The 18,772-nt window shown below is 44.1% G+C and overlaps 1 protein-coding gene across 1 annotated transcript; it reads left to right on the forward strand.

Moving 5' to 3' along the window:
• The first annotated feature begins 6,011 nt into the window (after window positions 1-6,011).
• On the forward strand, window positions 6,012-17,764 carry LOC306989444 (putative nuclease HARBI1). The gene is made up of 3 exons (XM_079595182.1): window positions 6,012-6,025; window positions 16,842-16,953; window positions 17,048-17,764. The coding sequence occupies exons 2-3, from the start codon at window positions 16,842-16,844 to the stop codon at window positions 17,416-17,418; spliced, it is 483 nt and encodes a 160-aa protein (XP_079451308.1). The 5' UTR covers window positions 6,012-6,025; the 3' UTR covers window positions 17,419-17,764.
• The last annotated feature ends 1,008 nt before the right edge of the window (window positions 17,765-18,772 follow it).

Here is an 18,772-nt window from a genome sequence, read left to right on the forward strand (position 1 = left end):
TACGTAGCGCCACAGACCTAGCTCTTCGTGCTACAAAGTCCGCCGCACACGCCATCGGCAGGATTATGGCCTCAGCTACCGTTTCCGAGAGACATCTGTGATAACTCTCTCCGAAATGGCGGAGTCGGAGCGCTCGGCGTTCCTCGACGCTCCCGTTTCGACGACTGGCCTCTTCGGATCTTCCGTGAAGGACTTCGCGGACCGATTCGCCGAGGTACAGAAGACTTCGCAGGCCATGAAACATTTCCTGCCAAAGCGCTCCAGTTCCGCAACAGGCCGCCCTAAACAGCCGCCTGCCCGAACTCAGCAGCGCCCCGCGCCCGCCGCACAGGCCCAGCAGCAACAGGCCCGAGAGAGACCACGGTCTCGCTCCGCCGGACGCCGCCCGCCACCGCGTGGTCCTCGGCCCAAGGTAACACTCAAGCCCGAGGCCTTGGCGCCATCCTAGCTATGCTAGGAAAAAGACGGTGTTCGGGTCCCGCCGCGGCCGGACTTCCACCCAAGATTCCCGCTTGTACAGCCCTAAGTTCCGTGTTTGTACCAGTGTATTCAGCAGCCAACAAACCGGCCGTAAAGCCCGTTTGCCTGCACACAAACGCCGTTTTCACGGCGACCCAGATAAATCGAAAAAAGAGTTTATTTTCTGGTGTTCCGGCCAAGGCCGATGGTGTAATGTGTGTAACTGCAATGCCCACCCAGTGCCCATTCATTCACACAAGCACAGCCCCGTTCAACACAGGGTTTGCACACATAAAATCGGCTCATGCCGATTGTGCTTTACATGTAGTGAGCGTGCCCGCTGTCCAGTGCCCACAACCACTACACACTGCACGTTCCGCGGTTTCTGTAAAAACGAAACCAACGAGCGGTCAGTCAGTTCACAAACACAGTGTCCCCGGTGTTATAAATGTGCCCGCCACCAAGCGCCCACGTTTATTCACAAGCATAACGAGCCCTACGGGGCTCTCCCCGCGCGCTCTCTCGCAACTCAGAGAACAGAGCGCGCGCGGGACGCATACTGTGTTAAGCATGCCCCCCGCCTCAGACGCCACGGCGTCCATGTTACAGCACACGGTTGCTCTCGTGTCGCCGCCATTTCGCGACCAGGGCCCGCATTACATTCAACCCCAAGTCACTCGTGCAGATGCATGGGAAAGACTTCCCGGGGTCTCAGAATGGGTGCTAGAGACTATAAAAAGAGGCTATTCGCTGCAGTTTCATCGACGCCTACCCCGTTTCACGGAGAAAGTCGAAACCACGGTAAAAACAGAAGTAGCACATCTACTTCGAGCCGAAATAGCGAAACTATTGAGCAAAGGGGCCATAGAGCCTTTATCTCAAGCTCAGAGCGAAGGGGGTCTGTACAGCAGATATTTCCTGGTACCGAAAAAGGACGGGGGTCTCAGACCCATTTTAGATCTGAGGCGTCTGAACAAAGCGCTAACAAAGCGAAAGTTCAGAATGCTCACGACCAGAAAAATCCTCGCGCAGATTCGCCGAGGAGACTGGTTTATGGCGATAGATCTGAAAGACGCGTATTTTCACATACAAATTGCGTCACGTCACAGGCGATTTTTGAGATTCGCCTTCGAGGGCCGGGCATATCAGTACACAGTCCTGCCATTCGGCCTATCCCTAGCACCTCGTACATTTACAGTGTGCATGGACGCGGCGCTGGCACCCCTGAGACTCCGAGGCGTTCGAATTCTGAACTATTTGGACGATTGGCTGATTCTGGCTCAATCGCCTTCAGAACTCGCTCACCACAGGACACTAATACTCGATCACCTCGAGTGCTTAGGTCTGAGAGTCAATTGGGAGAAAAGTTCACTGTTTCCCAGTCAAAGGATCTCCTTTTTAGGACTGGATCTGAACTCGCTATCTATGACAGCACAGCTGTCATCACAGCGCAGGCAAAATACCCTGCAAATGGCGAAATCCTTCCGCAGCGGCCATATAGTGCCGCTCAAGAGATTTCAGAAAATGCTGGGCCTCATGGCCTCAGCCTCATCGGTACTGCAGTTGGGCCTGCTGCGCATGCGCCCACTGCAGTTCTGGTTGAAAGCGCGCGTTCCGCGCCGAGCATGGTTGCACGGTCGCTATCGCCTCAAGGTCACTCAGGAATGCATTTCAGCCCTGACACCATGGAGAGCGTCAGACTGGTACCGGTCAGGTGTAAGCCTGGGGACTTCCTCGAGCCTGAAGGTGGTGTCCACGGACGCGTCCACCTCAGGCTGGGGAGCACTGCTCGACGGCAGACCGTTCTTTGGCCAGTGGGCAGAACGGACCAAACTACCGCACATAAACTGCCTGGAAATGATGGCGGTGGACCTTGCGCTGAGGCGTTTTTGTCCCCGGATAAAAGGACACCACGTCCTGGTCCGTTCGGACAACACGTCGGTAGTAGCCTACATAAACCGCCAGGGTGGCGTGAGATCCCGAAACCTATTCAGGTTAGCGGAACGCATACTGGTATGGGCCCAGCACAACCTGCGCTCGCTGAGAGCATCGCATGTGCCAGGCCACTTGAATGTAGGCCCAGACAGACTCTCACGGAACAACGTTCCTACAGGAGAGTGGTCCCTACACACGCAGACAGTGCGTCTGCTGTGGGAAACGTTCGGCAGAGCGGAAATAGACCTGTTTGCAAGCCAGGAAAACGCTCACTGCCCAGAATTTTTTTCAAAGAGCACGAACGCGCTGGCCAGTGTCTGGCCCCGCCGTCCGCTCTATGCTTTTCCTCCTGTCTCACTCCTGCCTCAAGTGCTGGAGCGGATCAAGGAAAGCGGATGCTCGGTGCTACTAGTCGCTCCATACTGGACGAATCAACCCTGGTTCCCAGTTTTGATGCGGCTGAAGAGTACTGCCCCGTGGCCGGTTCCAGTGAGGAGAGACCTCCTCTCGCAGGCCAAGGGCTCGATTTTGCATCCTCGCCCGGAGCTCTGGTCCCTACACGTATGGGCCATAAACGGGTACCCGCTAACCTCCCAAAGGGAGTGTTAGACACGATCGAACAGGCTAGGGCTCCGTCTACTAGACGGCTCTACGCTTCCAAATGGTCGGTGTTCTCTGGCTGGTGTTCAGACCAAGGTCTGTCACCGCTCCAGTGCGGGGAAACGGAGATTCTCTCCTTCCTCCAAGAACTGTTGGATAAGGGAAGAACCCCATCCACGCTCAAAGTCTATGTGGCTGCCATATCAGCGTTCGTTAATCCAACGCTTGGCCATTCACTGGGCAGAAACGACCTGGTGGTCCGTTTCCTTAGAGGAGCCAGGAGGTTAAACCCTCCAAGGCCTCCTTCAGTCCCCGTTTGGGACCTTTCTACAGTGTTGAACGCTATGAAAGGGGCCCCTTTCGAGCCTATTCACTCAGTTGACATGAAACACCTGTCTTTCAAGACCGTGTTTCTTCTGGCTCTCGCTTCAGTGAAGCGTGTGGGGGATTTGCAAGCGCTCTCAGTTAGAGCTTCTTGTATGGAGTTCGGGCCAAACGACTCTGTAGTCATGTTGAAACCGAAGCATGGGTACGTACCTAAGTCCCTCAACACACCGTTCAGGGCTCAGGTCATCTCCCTGTCGGCCCTGCCGGCCTCGGAGGACGGAAATAGCTCCCTTTGCCCGGTCAGGGCATTAAGAGCTTATGTGTCCCGCTCTGCTGTTTTTCGACAGACGGAGCAGCTCTTTGTTTCGTTCAGTGGGCGCTCTAAAGGGCGAGCCGCGACGAAACAGAGTCTATCTCGATGGGTAGTGGATGCCATTGCGCTAGCCTACGCATCTAGAGGTTTGGAATGCCCCCTGGGCATCAGAGCACATTCTACGAGAGGCATGGCCTCTTCGTGGGCTTGGTATAGTGGAATCTCGCTTCAAGATATCTGTATGGCGGCAGGCTGGGCCTCCCCGTCTACATTTATACGATTCTATAACCTAGAGGTTCCTGCGCTGCAGGCTAAACTGCTCTCGGTCTAGAAGACTATGTTTTGGTGTTCCTGCCCCGCGTTGCGGCCCAGGTCACTTCAATGTTTAAGCATCACTCACTGACATGGTGTCCCATGAGCATGCTATTACCCCTCATATATATATTTATATTAATCATATATATGTTATTATGCCCTTAGAGGCACTACTATAAAGGGATGATGCTATTTTAGCCGCTCTCCCTATACTTCTTGGGGTAGGCACTTGTATGCCAGGGCGCGCGCGCCCTTAGGTGTCTGTGTCGGTCCAAGAGCACGCACGGCGTTTTACATGGGGTTCCCGTAGCGTTCTTTCGACGCAATACGAGAGAACTCTACGTAAGAGAACGTACTCGGTTACTAACGTAACCTCGGTTCTCTCTAGGAGAGGGAACGAGTACTGCGTCTCATGCCGTGCGTGCCCACGCTGCGTCGCTTTCGTGACGAAAATCGGTGTGTTAGACAGCTATGCTCGTATTTATAGGCCTAGGCCACGCCTGTTTCGGCGGGAGATGACGCAGAATGGGCGCGAAGCGTCCTCATTGGTCAGCGTCTCTGGCCTCGCATAGGCTGTGCTTTTCTGGCGGAGCAGCCAATGGGTGAGCGATATTGCTCCGCCTAAGGTTGTATGCTACAGAAAAGCGTTTTACATGTTTACAAAATTAAGGATTAATTTTTAGGCTTCAATCTCGACAAAGAAATACTTTCCCGTAGCGTTCTTTCGACGCAGTACTCGTTCCCTCTCCTAGAGAGAACCGAGGTTACGTTAGTAACCGAGTACGTTTTCTCTCTAACCTATTTTAATCTAATTGGTGCAACAATTTCTAATGTACTAGAGAAAATGGTGCTCATACTGCTAGTCATTTCCTCTAGCTCATCTGTTTGTTTGGGTTCACTGAGAAGCTGAGATAGATCAGGTAAGCTATTCAAGAATCTATCTATAGTAGTAGGAAGGATTGTTCTGCCTGGTCGATAACGCGGCACAACATGACACATTTCAGCCGTACGTAGTATGCAAGTTACCATGTAATGATCAGTGACATCATCACTTTGCGGTATAATATCTATATCGGTTGGATCGGTTCCATATGATATAATTAAATCTAGAGTATGATTAAGACGATGAGTCAACCATTGCTTCCATTATCTGGATTTTTCAACAAACCAACAGGTAAGTCATGCATTTCATAAGGGCTATCAATGCAGTTGCTATTTACTGTATTACAGTAACTGCTGGCCACCAGCATGGTCTAGGCACTTGACCAGGTATGGTAAAGTGCTGGTTTGGTTCTGCAGAAAAGCCAGATTGGTCCCTACAACACAGAGCGCCGCCTTTTGCTTTTACAGTAGATGACCTCCACCAACAACTGGTGCCAGAAGGAGAACAGGTGGGAGGAAACATGAGGACATTTGTGATTACATGGGACAATGTAGCGTTCCTGGTTTGCAGCAAATCCAAGAAAGATTTCTGTTTTTCGTCCTCCGTACTCTCCTTTCCTCAACCCCATTGAGGAATGTTATTCTGCTTGGAGGTGGAAAGTAGTATGTGATCATCGGCCACATGACCAAATGTCCCTCCTGGATGCCATGGATGCTGGCTGCAGAGACATCTCAGTTGAAGACTGTCAGGGGTGGATAAGGCATGCTAAGCATTTCTGTCACGGGGTGACGATCAAGTGGAACTGCCCCGCTCTATGTTTGTTTCCAGAGGGAGCAAGTTCAATGTAACACCGGAACAGTTCCGGGTTCTTCCGGTGTAAACAATCTGACGGAGCTTGCTGATTAGGGAAACAAGTGACAGCTGGGCGAGAAGCAGAGATTGAGCCACGAGGGGGATTATAAAAGGATCCGGTTGATGGGCAGAAGGGGAGAGTGCTCTTTTTGTGAAACGTGACAGCGAAGTCTGCGCTTTGTGCTGGAGGTTTGGGCAAGAGGACTTTTGGGCGAACTCAGGCTGGAGGCAATCCGTTGCGGTTGATTTACTGGTTGTATCGGACGATAAGAGGACAGATCGGGAAAGAACTCCCTACTAGGAAGAAAATGCTATGATGTGGTGAACCCCCCCGGCGTCCGGTGAGTTCTGTTCTGAACTTTTTAATGCCAGTTGAGACTCTAACGCCAACCATATATACAGTTTGGATGCACGGTTTGCCAGTGGAGCGGAGCGAGTCGACTGGGGGCTACGATAAGAGACCTTATTCACTGTGAGTTGATGTGAGTTGCAGTGCCTATTGTGAAGTGAACACGTGTGATCATTTGAAGTGACTGAATTATGCACTAGTGTGGAAACTGAAGTTTTATGTCTGCCTGCCCTCAGTCGTCTCTTCGTAGGCTCTGAAGGCCGAACTGGAATGTGCTAACTGTTGTGTATTGAGTATACGCTGTGTAGGAATGCAACTTTGTCCTGTCCAAGTGGAAGTGGATTTATGAGAAACTGCTCGCTGCCGTTGAATGCTGACATCGCTGTACTGTGGTAAGAAGATTCAGCTGCTGGATGTTCAGTCTGTTATTCATCACGTTTGCTCTGTGAACATAGAGAAACTGCCCGTGGCTATCAAATGCTGTTGTTGCTGTCCTGTGGAGAGAAAGCCCAGCTGTTGACGAGTGAAACCTGTATACACTTCTTGGGTTCTGTGAACATAGAGAAATTGTCCTCTCTCCGTGAATACTGCCATCGTTGCTCTGTGAGAAATTGTTCTCTGCCATCGAATGCTGTCATCGCTGCTCTGTAGTAAGAAGATTCAGTTGCTGGATGTTCAGTCTGTTATTCATCACGTTTGCTCTGTGAACATAGAGAAACTGCCTGTTGCTATTAAATGCTGTTGTTGCTGTCCTGTGGAGTGAAAGCCCAGCTGTTGACGACTGAAACCTGTATACACTTCTTGGGTTCTGTGAACATAGAGAAATTGTCCTCTGCCCGTGAATACTGCCATCGTTGCTCTGTGAGGAATTGTTCTCTGCCATCGAATGCTGTCATCGCTGTCCTGTGGTAAGAAGATACAGTGGCTGAATGTTAAGTCTTCGATTCACTATGATCATTCTGTGCACATAGAGAACCTATCCCCTCCTGCCATCGAACACTGTTACTGTGGCTTGGAGGATTGCCCTGCTGGCGTCAGTAGCCGTTACTGTTCTGAGGGGAAGAGACTGATTGGTGCTGTGGCCTGACTGTTGTGGAGGGAGCGAGAGAGTTCCTCGGGGGACCATCCGTGACGGAGTACTGGAGCACGGCTGACGATTCCCTTCCCGACCCTCCCCGCTATCTCAAAGAGAGGCGACACTCAAAACAAATTGATGCTGTCCTGTGAGATGGGTAATCCCCTGTCTTTGCTGTCAGTTTCCCACTAACGCTTGCTTCAATACTCACCCTCAGCCAAAGAGGAGTTGCTGTGCAGACCCCCGCCCGTGCCTGAACCATTACATACCGTCCATTACTTACCTCCAGCCGAAGAGGAGTTGCTGTGCAAGCCCCCGTCCGTGTCTGAGCCATTACCTACCCTTCATTACTTACCTTCAGCCGAAGAGAAGTTGCTGTGCAAACCCCCGCCAGTGCCTGAGCCACTACTTACCCTCCATTACTTACCTCCAGCCGAAGAGGAACCACTGTGCGAAGCTTTAACAGCGATTGCTCCATCACGTACTTCTGGTCGAGAGGAACTGAAGGGTGAACTACCCACGCCACCTGCTGGATAGAAAAGGAGATTGGACTTGTTTTAAGTAAATAAAAATAAACGTTTTTGATCATTACCTTGTCTGTTCCTTGGTGTCTCTAGGTAACTCCTCGAGGTGGTACGTTGCTGAAGGGGAGGGAAGTCCACCCCGACCTGTGACATTTCTATCCAAGGTGTACAGCGAGAGACAACATACAATGTGATGTAGACGAAAACATGTGGCCAAATGATGAAGATCGTATCGATTAGAACAGGAATTTCCTCTGTGCCTTCTCTTTAAAATCTCTTTAAACCAAAGACCATGTATGTTTCTCTTTTTTGTTTAGTTTTGTCGATCACTGACAGCAATTTGATATTGCTAATAAAGCATTTACTGCAGCAATTCTGTCACTTGTTTTTGTTTTTTCAGTTGTAGATTAATTCAGTATTGATGACTTCTTCACATTTAGATTTCATGTTGTACACATACTATCTAATGCACACACACAGCTGAATGAATAAAAAAATGACTTTCATACTGTATGTTCTATACAGATAGAACTGAAACGTGACAAGTAATGCAGTTTTTGTAATGCCACCAACTGTTAGTATTTTGACAGTCATTGCGCTATGATTGACTATGTGTTCATATTGGATAGAAAATTAGTTTTGACCAAATTATTCGATTTTGATACGGGTTTGCAGTGTTTTGATAGCTTAGGTAAAGGACTAGATGTTACAATCCCGGAATCCACATATCCCAAGATGGATATACTATAAGCAGGAAATAGGAGAGATATTGAGACAAGTGCTGAGGATCACTGACTTCACTGGGGTCATCAGGTGGGCACCCTCCTTCACGAGTGTTTCGATGATTGAGGTGCCCATGATTGTCCCAGGTGAGCCCCCCTCGGCCTGTGATCCCCCCTTGCTCAACTACGGTTACTGTCTACAGGCCCAGATACTATCCTTTCTCTTCAACCACAGCCATCGGCTGGCCTCCTCTGCTGCATTGGAAAGGGATTTCACAATCTGTTGCAGAGCCTGACCTCGCATTCCTAGGTCCTTCAAAAACCGGACTGAGGAGCGGCCGACAAACCCTCTACAGCCGACCTCCACTGGGTAGATCCTTACTTTCCACCCACGCTGCTCAGCATCAGCTGCCAGCTCTGAGTACTTTAGTCTCTTACGTTCATATGCCTCCTGCACTGAGTCCTCCCATGGCACTGTCAGTTCCACTAGGAAGGCCGTGCGAAGGGTGGAGGACCTATCTCTATCAAAATACTGCAAACCCGTATCAAAATCGAATATAATTTTTTTTTTTTTTGCATTTTAAAATGTAAAATGTATTTATTTAACAAATTGTGGTTTTGTTCAGAAAATTAACTATTTTGCTAATTGTGTGATGTAGGTGTGTTGCTGTGTTAAGAGTTTATAAAAAGTATTTTAAGAATTGGCAAACGCTTCTTGGCAATTGAAAAGAACTGTAACAAGGTATAATGAATTATGGTAGCAGAAGTTGTGTTCCGTATTTTCACAGCCCAGGAAAATAAACTATTTTTCTTCCTCGAAGTCCGAGGAGTGATATTCCTATCTCCTCCCAGATGGCAGAAGGTTAAACAGGTGATGACTTGGGTGAGACAGGTCTTTTATAAGTCCAGGTCTCGTAATTGGGTCCCATTGGTATCCTGTGCTGTACTTACAATTCTTTGCAGCATTTTCCTGTCAGTCCTATTACAGTTACCATACCATGACTTAATACAGTATGTTATTGTACTTTCGATGGTACTGTAGGCTAATAGGAGTGCACTATAAAAAATTAAAATTGTATAACTTTTCAAATTTTATAACTGTGTGAATTTGTATGCATTAAGCCAATTTTTTTTAAACATTCAGTCGTCTTTATCAACTTTTCTATGACTTCTTTGACACACAAAAAAAATGAAATAACTATTTGAGGCCACAGTCCAATAGAACACTATTCCATTACCAATCAACAGATTAACCATGAAATACAAAAACAACATGGATTAAATTATATATTTTGCCCCTAACCATTTCAGTTGATATTACACAGGTAGGCCTATATGTTTTTACATTAAAGTAAGACAACGACATAAGATACATCTATTTTTACCCACGCTTTCCTTTTTTTTTTTAGCATGTCGAACACAATAATTAAACCTCATACTTTCACATCCATTCAGAAATAACTAACTTTACAACTACTGTGTAGTCTTAACTCACGATAGAAATGCATTAATAAATAGGGGGACTATTACGAACTCCAAACTAAATTCAAATTTTGACAGTTGGAAAGGCCTCGTACTTTAGACTCCATTAGCTGCCGTTCTATCGAATATTTTTTAACTGAAAACCTTCAAACTTTTAAAACTTATTCAAACTTTGGTACTAACAATCTTTCTTTCTTTCTTTCTTTCTTTTTTAACTTTTCTTTCTTTCTTTCTTTCTTTCTTTCTTTCTTTCTTTCTTTCTTTCTTTCTTTCTTTCTTTCTTTCTTTCTTTCTTTCTTTCTTTCTTTCTTTCTAACTTTTGACAATAGAAAAGGCCCACTAGACTCCATGAGCTGCCATTCTATGTACTATTTCCAATCAATCGAGACTCATTTAAGCTTCCATTCTATCTAATATTTCTAATCTTTCTATCTATCTATCATCTGACTATTTTTATCTATCTATCTATCTATCTATCTATCTATCTATCTATCTATCTATCTATCTATCTATCTATCTATTATCTTTTTAACTAATCAATCTTTCTAACTATCTAATATAGTTGAAACTTGATATTGCGACAGAAACTTTTAACTCCAGCACTTTAGACACAGTTGCTCCATTGCACTTAAAAAAATAATAATAGTCCAACGCCGTGGTACAACGAGCCCACTCAGGCCCTTAAGAGAGCAGCCAGAAAAATAGAGCGCAACTGGAAGAAAACAAAACTAAAGGTATTTCGCGTTTCATGGAAGGAGAGCTCGATTGCATACAGAGAGGCTTTAAAAGCTGCTAGGTCTGCTTATTTTTCAACCCTATTAGAAGAAAATAAACATAAGCCTAGGTATTTATTTGAAACAGTGGCTAAACTAATGAAAAAGAAAGCTTCAAACCCAGAAGTTTCCAAACAAAATTATAACTAGGCAAAAACCGTCTACTACAGTATCGCATCAGGGAGTGCATTGTAGTCTCCCTGAGGAAAAATTAAATTAATTTATTGCTATAGGGGACAAAGAATTTAGCAAACTCGTTAATTCATCTAAATCGACAACATGTATGTTAGACCCTATACCAACTAAGCTACTAAAAGAGATGCTTCCAGATGTCATAGATCCTCTTCTTAATATCATTAATTCATCTTTGTCTCTAGGATACGTACCAAAAACCTATAAACTGGCTATGATTAAACTGCTTGTTAAAAAAACGCAACTTGATCATGCAAAATTAGTAAATTACAGGCCGATCTCGAATCTGCCTTTTCTGTCAAAGATACTAGAAAGAGCAGTATCCTCACAACTGTGTTCCTTTCTAGAAAGAAATTATATCTGCAAGGATTTTCAGTCCAGATTTAGACCGTACCATAGTACCGAGACAGCTCTCATTAGAGTCACAAATTATTTGCTCTTATCATCAGATCGTGGTTGTATCTCTCTATTAGTGTTACTCGATCTTAGTGCTGCATTTGACACTATTGACCACAACATTCTTTTAAATAGACTCGAACATTATGTTGGCATTAGTGGAATCGCATTAGCATGGTTTAAATCATACTTATCTAACTGTTATCAGTTTGTAGCAGTAAATGAAGAGATGTCTTATTGATCACAAGTTCAGTATGGCGTACCACAAGGCTCAGTACTAGGACCGCTGCTGTTCACTCTGTACATGCTACCATTAGAAGATATCATTAGGAAACATGGAAGTAGCTTTCACTGTTATGCTGACGATACTCAGCTGTATATTTCTTCAAAACCTAACGAAACCTACAAATTCACAAAATTAACGGATACCAATCTTTCATTTGAAAGTCACGTGTCTAGTATCTGTAAAACCGCATTTTTCCATCTTAAAAATATATCTAAATTACGCCATATGCTCTCATTGACAAATGCGGAACAATTAGTTCATGCGTTCATGACCTCAAGGCTAGATTATTGTAATGCTCTACTGGCTGGTTGCCCTGCACGCTTAATAAACAAACTACAGCTAGTTCAAAACGCAGCAGCTCGAGTTCTTACCAGAATCAGGAAGTATGATCATATTAACCCAGTTCTGTCAACACTGCATTGGCTCCCTATTAAACATCGTATAAATAAAATAAAAAATACTGATTACTTGCAAAGCACTAAATTGTTTAGCTCCGCAGTACTTGAGCGAGCTCTTAACGCATTATAGTCCTTCACGTCTATTGCGATCTCAAAATTCCGGCCAGTTAATAATACCTAGAATATCAAAATCGACTGCTGGCGGTAGATCCTTTTTCTATTTAGCACCAAAACTTTGGAACAGTCTTCCTACCATTGTCCGGGAACCTAGCGGACAACCTTTGAACCTTTAACCTAGCATTCACATAATACATTATAGACTTCTATAATTCAATGATTACGGCGTCTCCTCTCCCGTTCCGCCGTGGAGAGGCGTGTGTAGCCAATCTGCATAGGTTCTGACTCCGTACTGGGGAGAGTACGCTCAAGAGGACTGGATCTAAGAGGTGTGAGTCGGGCGCGTAACAAGTTGTCCAGGCGGATAGCAAGCTCCATAATTTGATTTAGAGTTTTACCGTCGTCGCGACACGCCAGTTCTCCTTGGAGGTTCGGGTTAAGTCCCTTGCGATAAATGAGCTTGAGGGGTTCCTCCGTCCATCCAGTTTGGGCAGCCAGGGTATGGAAAGAGAGCGTGTAGTCCGCTGCGGTCGAATTCCCCTGGCATAACGTAAGCAGCAGTTCACCTGGATCCTTTCCTCCCGCTGAGTGCTCGAACACCTCTCTAAATGGAGTCAGAAATTCGTTATAAGATGGGAAAGAGAGCTGACCGCCACACCAGAGTGCAGTGGCCCATTCCAGAGCTCGACCCGTGAGTAGGGAACATATGAAGGACACGCTGCTTCCATCAGTGGAGTAGGACTGTGGCTGCTGGTCAAAATACAAACTGCACTGCAACAGGAATCCCTTACAAGCAGGGGGTGAGCCATCAAATTTCTCTGGGTGCGATAATTTGGGTTGAAAGGAGTTGTTACTCACGACAGGTGGTGCAGTTGGATTAGAAGGTTGATCCACAGCTGCGATAGGAATTGAACAGTTCTTGCGAGCTTTTCTGTGAGAGCGGTTAATTTTACCAGCTGTTGCTGATGAGCAGTGAGAACATTAGCTTGATTAGATACCTCGGAGGTCAGTCGACTGAGATCAGCTGGATCCTGATTTGGTGAAGTATTCTGTGACGTAGAGGCGGAGACGGTCGAATCCATTTGCAGATATTTATTAAAGGTGATGACAAACAGAGAATAATCAGACAGGAACTCAAAAGATGTCAAGGGTAATCCAGAATCGAAGTCAAAAAGGCAAAGTTCAGAGGGAGGCAGCAAAGGTTCACAAAACGACTTCAGAGTCAAAGTTCAAACACACGAGATCAAATCCAAGCACAGAGAAAACAAGGGTTACACACTGAGACAGAGGTTGGGTAAAAAAATACTTCACAAATGACACAGAACAGTCCAGATAAAGGGTAGCTGAGGGTGCACAGGCGAGACTGATGAAAGCATAATTAGGTGATTAGGGAATAACGAGCATGAAGGATAATGGGAAATGAAGTCCTAGTATGCAGGAGAGAGGGATCTAGTGAAACCAGGAGGAGGCGTTGTCGTGCGTTCCGTGACATATAGGGAGGACAAGTAGTTTGTTTAGGCCTGGGGCCGGTTGCACAAAAGTAGAATTAAGACATCCGGGATAAATGACTCAGCTGAGCTCAATGAAGCCAAAACATGTGCGTCCAGGCTTAATTGGTTGCACAAACACCAAGCCAGGATGAGCAGACACGGATTCATTAAGCCAGGTGAAACCAATCCTGGATAGGTGCGCGCTCACGGCTCACTCAAATAGACCCCGCCACAGATCACAGATTAACTGATTTACCATGGCAACTAGAGCCGCGTACTTTTCCCCGTCGGAAGCATACGAGGAGGTAAAAGATATAATTAAGAAGAAAGGCAACACCGCCACAGTGATAAAGCAAAGAGAAGAAGCGTGGCAAAGTAGGGGAGCGCGGGGCACAACCTAACGCGGGGCTAAATGTAACACGGACCTTTTACGTAGTTACTCAGGGTCACGCGGGTTGTGTTTACGCTCTTTTTCTCTCGCTGCCAGAAGACGGTCTCCCGTGGATTTGTGAATAGCAGGCCCGTCGCGACAAGGCAAGCAAACCAAGCAATTGCTTGGGGCCCCGAGCTGGCCTGGGGCCCCAAGACAACGACTGGTTAAGAATAAAATGCAACGACAAACTGCGTGAGCACCCCTTTGATAGTCAATGCAGTAAAGTGCAATGACACTGTTATCGGGATACCCCTCAAGAGGGCTCCTCTCGCTGACAGCAGCCAGCCAACCACGCGATCTCTGCGGCCGGCAAAATACAAAACCTCCTCGGTAGTCATAATGAAGCGGAATTATGCTTCAGGAAGCCAGAAAAGAAAAAGAAAAACAAGATAGTGGTAAGTGATAAATTACACTGGATAAAATAGCTCTACTTGTCTTGTACAAGTGGTGTAATTTTGCAGCAGGTAGGCTAGCAAAAATATGTGTATGTTAGCTACCTGCCTGACGGCAAATGCTGCTGGTAACGAACAGTTAGTGCAACTTTTTTTTGCTGTAATGTGTTTTTTTAACGGGATAAGGAAGACGCAGATCTGTTCCAGAGTCACTGTTTATCGTATTTAATGACATGACATTGCTATAGCTTGTAATAGGTTTTGATGAAAGTGGCATAGCATGCTATAGCCTACTAATTATTCCACCGTGATAATCTATTTATGGGGGTTAGGAAAACCACACAATAAATTATGTGCATCAAACATTAGCTTGTGATGATTTTAAGCATTGGTAGGCTAGTTGTGAAAGTTCTATGTCCATGTCCATTTTGCTTGGGGCCCCCAAATTCCTTCAAACGGCCCTGGTGAATAGTTTTGGTAATATTTTGTAAAGATATGGGACAAAGAGTGTTTTGACACCATCTAAGTATTTTTTTTCATCGTACGTATTTTTCTGTTTCTGAGTTGTGTGTGTATGTCACCAAATCTAACTTTATATTGCCTTAATCACTGTCTTGTTGGCTAAAACATGGCACCATTTTGAAACATGTCAGCAACTCCTAGCAACTGTTAGCTAGGTTTAAAATATTTTTTACACAGCGGGGTTAGTTGTAGCACAGTGTTACAACTAAGCCGCCAAGTGTTCACAATATTGTAGGCTATGGGATTTGTTTACTCTATTGATCACTTGTTTATTTATTAAAAATATTGCCTGTTTTCATGTAATAAACACTTTAAAATGTGATTTTAAGCTTGTTTTTATTATTATTACTGTTACTATTAATAATAATAATAATTTTGCATGCAAAACTGTGCAGCCCTTTCCTATATCTCTATCCGTGATATTGATCCATAATAGAAGGATGATTGGATGAGGGATGGATGTATGGATATCTATCTATACAGATGTACAAACAATATCAAACTATACAGATAAAATAGTACTGAATTATGTGTGTTACAAGTGTTACAACTACAAGTGTTACAACTAACCCCTCTGTCTGTTACAACTAACCCCGCATATGGGGTAAGTTGTAACATTTGCACTTCTGTCACTTTCAGTGCAACTGTACGAAAATGGAAGGTCCTAGAAAAAAACTTTAAGTGTTCATTTGTAGCAGAGATGTGTATGTTTCTTGTGTAAAAAAAAAAGATTAATCTAACCTAATTATTTTTTAAATAATTGAGCCAAAACCAAAATGCGTTAGGTTGTGCCCCGCTCTCCCCTATTGCAGACCGCCTGAATGCGTAAGTAGTGCACAATTACACACTCACCGCTCCGCTGAAACATCACAATTACAATTCAAATAATTAATTCACATCTCCAAAAACGCAGTTGTACTGTAATTATGAAACGGTTAAATTTTTACTTGAAATGCACTGCAGATATGAGTGAAATTGTGTAAAGTAACTTCATCACACTGTATAAAGCTATGATAAATTATTATTAAAGCCTTACATTATTATTTAACGTTACTACGCTCAGTACGGTTTAATCTTAGCCATTGTACTCTGCTTCTTATGTTGTCCACCGTTTTTTTGTGTGTTTCTCCTGCTTTTATTAATGTAAAGCTGCTTTGACAGAATGAAACAATTGAGAAAAGTGCTATATATATAATAAAATTTAATTGAATAAATAGTTGAGCTATAATAATAATCACTTTAATTTATATAGCGCCTTTCAAAGGACTCAAGGTCGGTTGCTCACTGCACTGCAAAAATGTCTTTCTTAGTATTTTTGTCTTGTTTTCAGTTTAAAAAAAATATCTAAAAAAAATCTTAAATATTTTCTTGAGCAAAATTACCTAGGAAAATAAGCAAAAAAATCTGCCAGTGAAACAAGAGAACTTTTCTAAAATTAAGTGTTTATGGAAAAAGTTAACTTATTTCAAGAGAATTTTTCTTATTATATTGACAGATTTGTAATTTTTTTTTGCTTGTTTTAAGCACACATTTACTTAAAGTTTATATTTTTTGTCTAAACTATACTTATTTTGCTAGGTCATTTAGCAAATCAAGAAAATACATCTTTATTTAAGATTTTTTTTTAAATATATTTTTACTGTAAACAAGACAAAAATACCAAGTCATTTTTTGCAGTGTGACTCCATTAAATGTTCTTGTGATAAAGAATGTGTGTGTGTGTGTGTGTGTGTGTGTGTGTGTGTGTGTGTGTGTGTGTGTGTGTGTGTGTGTGTGTGTGTGTGTGTGTGTGTGTGTGTGTGTGTGTGTGTGTGTGTGTGTGTGTGTTTGTGTGTGTGTGTGCGCGCGCGCGTGTGTGTGTGTGTGCGTGTGTGTGCGTGTGATGTAGATTAAACATGAACGGGCCAAAACGGACATGGCAGCAGGTCAAAATCAATTACAAGAACATTCTGCATTGCCAGTGATGTGCATTGATTGGTGTAAATTTCCTCATCTTATGATTTCAGATGGTCTGCAATGCTGACTGTGTGATCAGCAATGTTGTGGCAAAATGGCCTGGCTCAGTCCATGACTCCAGAATCTTTCGGGCCTCTGAAATCTATCAGTGCCTATCACAAGGTAAGCCACACAACCCCTATTTATAACCATCATGGCTGTGTCAAGAATATCACTGTGTTTATGAGGTAGTAATGATGAGATTTTGTGTTGACAGGTGAATTCTCTGGTGTGTTGCTGGGAGACAGGGGGTATGGCTGCCAGCCTTTTCTCCTGACACCTTTCACAGACCCCCAGGAAGCACAGCAGGCCTACAACCATGCCCATGCCAGGACCAGGGCCAGAGTTGAAATGACCTTTGGCCTCCTGAAGGCACGCTTTCACTGCCTTCACAAATTAAGGGTCAGCCCTGTTAGGGCATGTGATATTACTGTGGCTTGTGCTGTCCTCCACAATGTGGCCTGCCTGAGGAAGGAGAGGGCCCCCAGAGTGCCACCAGCCATGGACTGGCACAATCCGGCAATCTTCCCTGATGACGACAGTGGTCGGCTGCTGAGGGACCAATATGTGTTGAATTATTTTAGTTAGTATGTGTATAATAGTATAATATGCTTTGATTCTGTGCTTTCCATCTTGTAGAGTCACTGTGACTTCAGTTTCGAAAGGAGCTGATGGTTTACCTGCTTTGTTTTGTCCTTATTCAATAAAGGAACATAATGTTACACATTGTGTTTTTATATTCATATGGAATGTGTATTTGTTTATATGACAGAGTACTAGGGCCACACTGAGGAAAAAGGATAAAGTCATACATTTATGAGGCTGGTTCTTTCTGCAGAAAAGCTACATATTCTTTTTACAGTTTTGATACTTATGACAATGTGATACTTAATATTCTGGCACATCAGCATGTCTTTGTTTATGAAACCATACTGAAGTACAATTTCACGAAATGCCCCACATCTGTCATTTTAACAACTGTCCTCCTTTAAAACAACTGGTTACAATATTATGACTTGTCTTTTTTTCCCCTCTATGGCCCTAATATTCTATCATTTTATATATAGCCTTATAGTCTATGGGAAACTGTAAATTATCTAATGATAGCAACATCATTTAAAAATCATTATTTATCCAAAATGATTGAAATTAATGATCACAAACGTTTAAATAATGACAGTGGGTCTAGTTATATGTGATAACAATGTATAGTGAGCAGTGAAATTACTATTGGTTTCCATTTGTGGTGACTGCTGACTGACATTAGGGATGAGATTAAATAGATCCTGGAATTTAGCCTGGTCTGGAGCAGGCTAGCTCCACAGAATAAATCTCCATGGTAATTTATACCATAACATATCCTCCTGCCCCCTATTCAGCTTTAGTGAAACCGGATTACGGATCAATTGAGCCAGGATCACCAAGATATCCTGGCTTAATCCCTTATCCTAGTTTTGTGCAACAGGCCCCTGGTTTGTAGAGAATTACAAACATGCGCACATATATTCAAACGCACATAACTATATAATTAATTCTTGATGCGTACGTGAGCGCCATCAGCGTTTCTCACAGGTTCGCGTTTAAAGTCTGCGTAGAGATAACGGTGTCGTCTTAGCGGCCCCTAATTTAATAACAAATTATCCTTTCGACGGAAGTGAATCAATCAAAACTAACTTTAGCTGGAAAATAACATTATTCAAGAACCGCTATAAAGTCAAAACAATCTGTTACCTTAAATTATACGTTTATCTCTGTAAAGCAGCTTTGAAACAATCTACATTGTTAAAAGCGCTATATAAACGAAGATGACTTGACTTGACTACCCCGAAGTGATAAAATCAAATAAAATTCTGTATCAACATTTATAGGCAAGACAAGTATTTTGTTTAGGCATGGTTTGTAGGGAATGTACAAACCTGTGCACATATATTCCAACGCACAT

The sequence above is a fragment of the Phoxinus phoxinus genome, assembly GCF_949152265.1.
Source record: "Phoxinus phoxinus genome assembly, chromosome: 21".
In the NCBI taxonomy this organism is placed as follows: Eukaryota; Metazoa; Chordata; class Actinopteri; order Cypriniformes; family Leuciscidae; genus Phoxinus; species Phoxinus phoxinus.

Excerpts from the sequence above, each read along its gene's own strand:
- LOC306989444 (XM_079595182.1), top strand. The coding sequence starts at position 16,842 with ATGGTCTGCAATGCTGACTGTGTGATCAGCAATGTTGTGGCAAAATGG. Across the intron at positions 16,954-17,047 it reads CTATCAGTGCCTATCACAAG|GTGAATTCTCTGGTGTGTTG; the intron begins GTAAGCCACACA and ends TTGTGTTGACAG.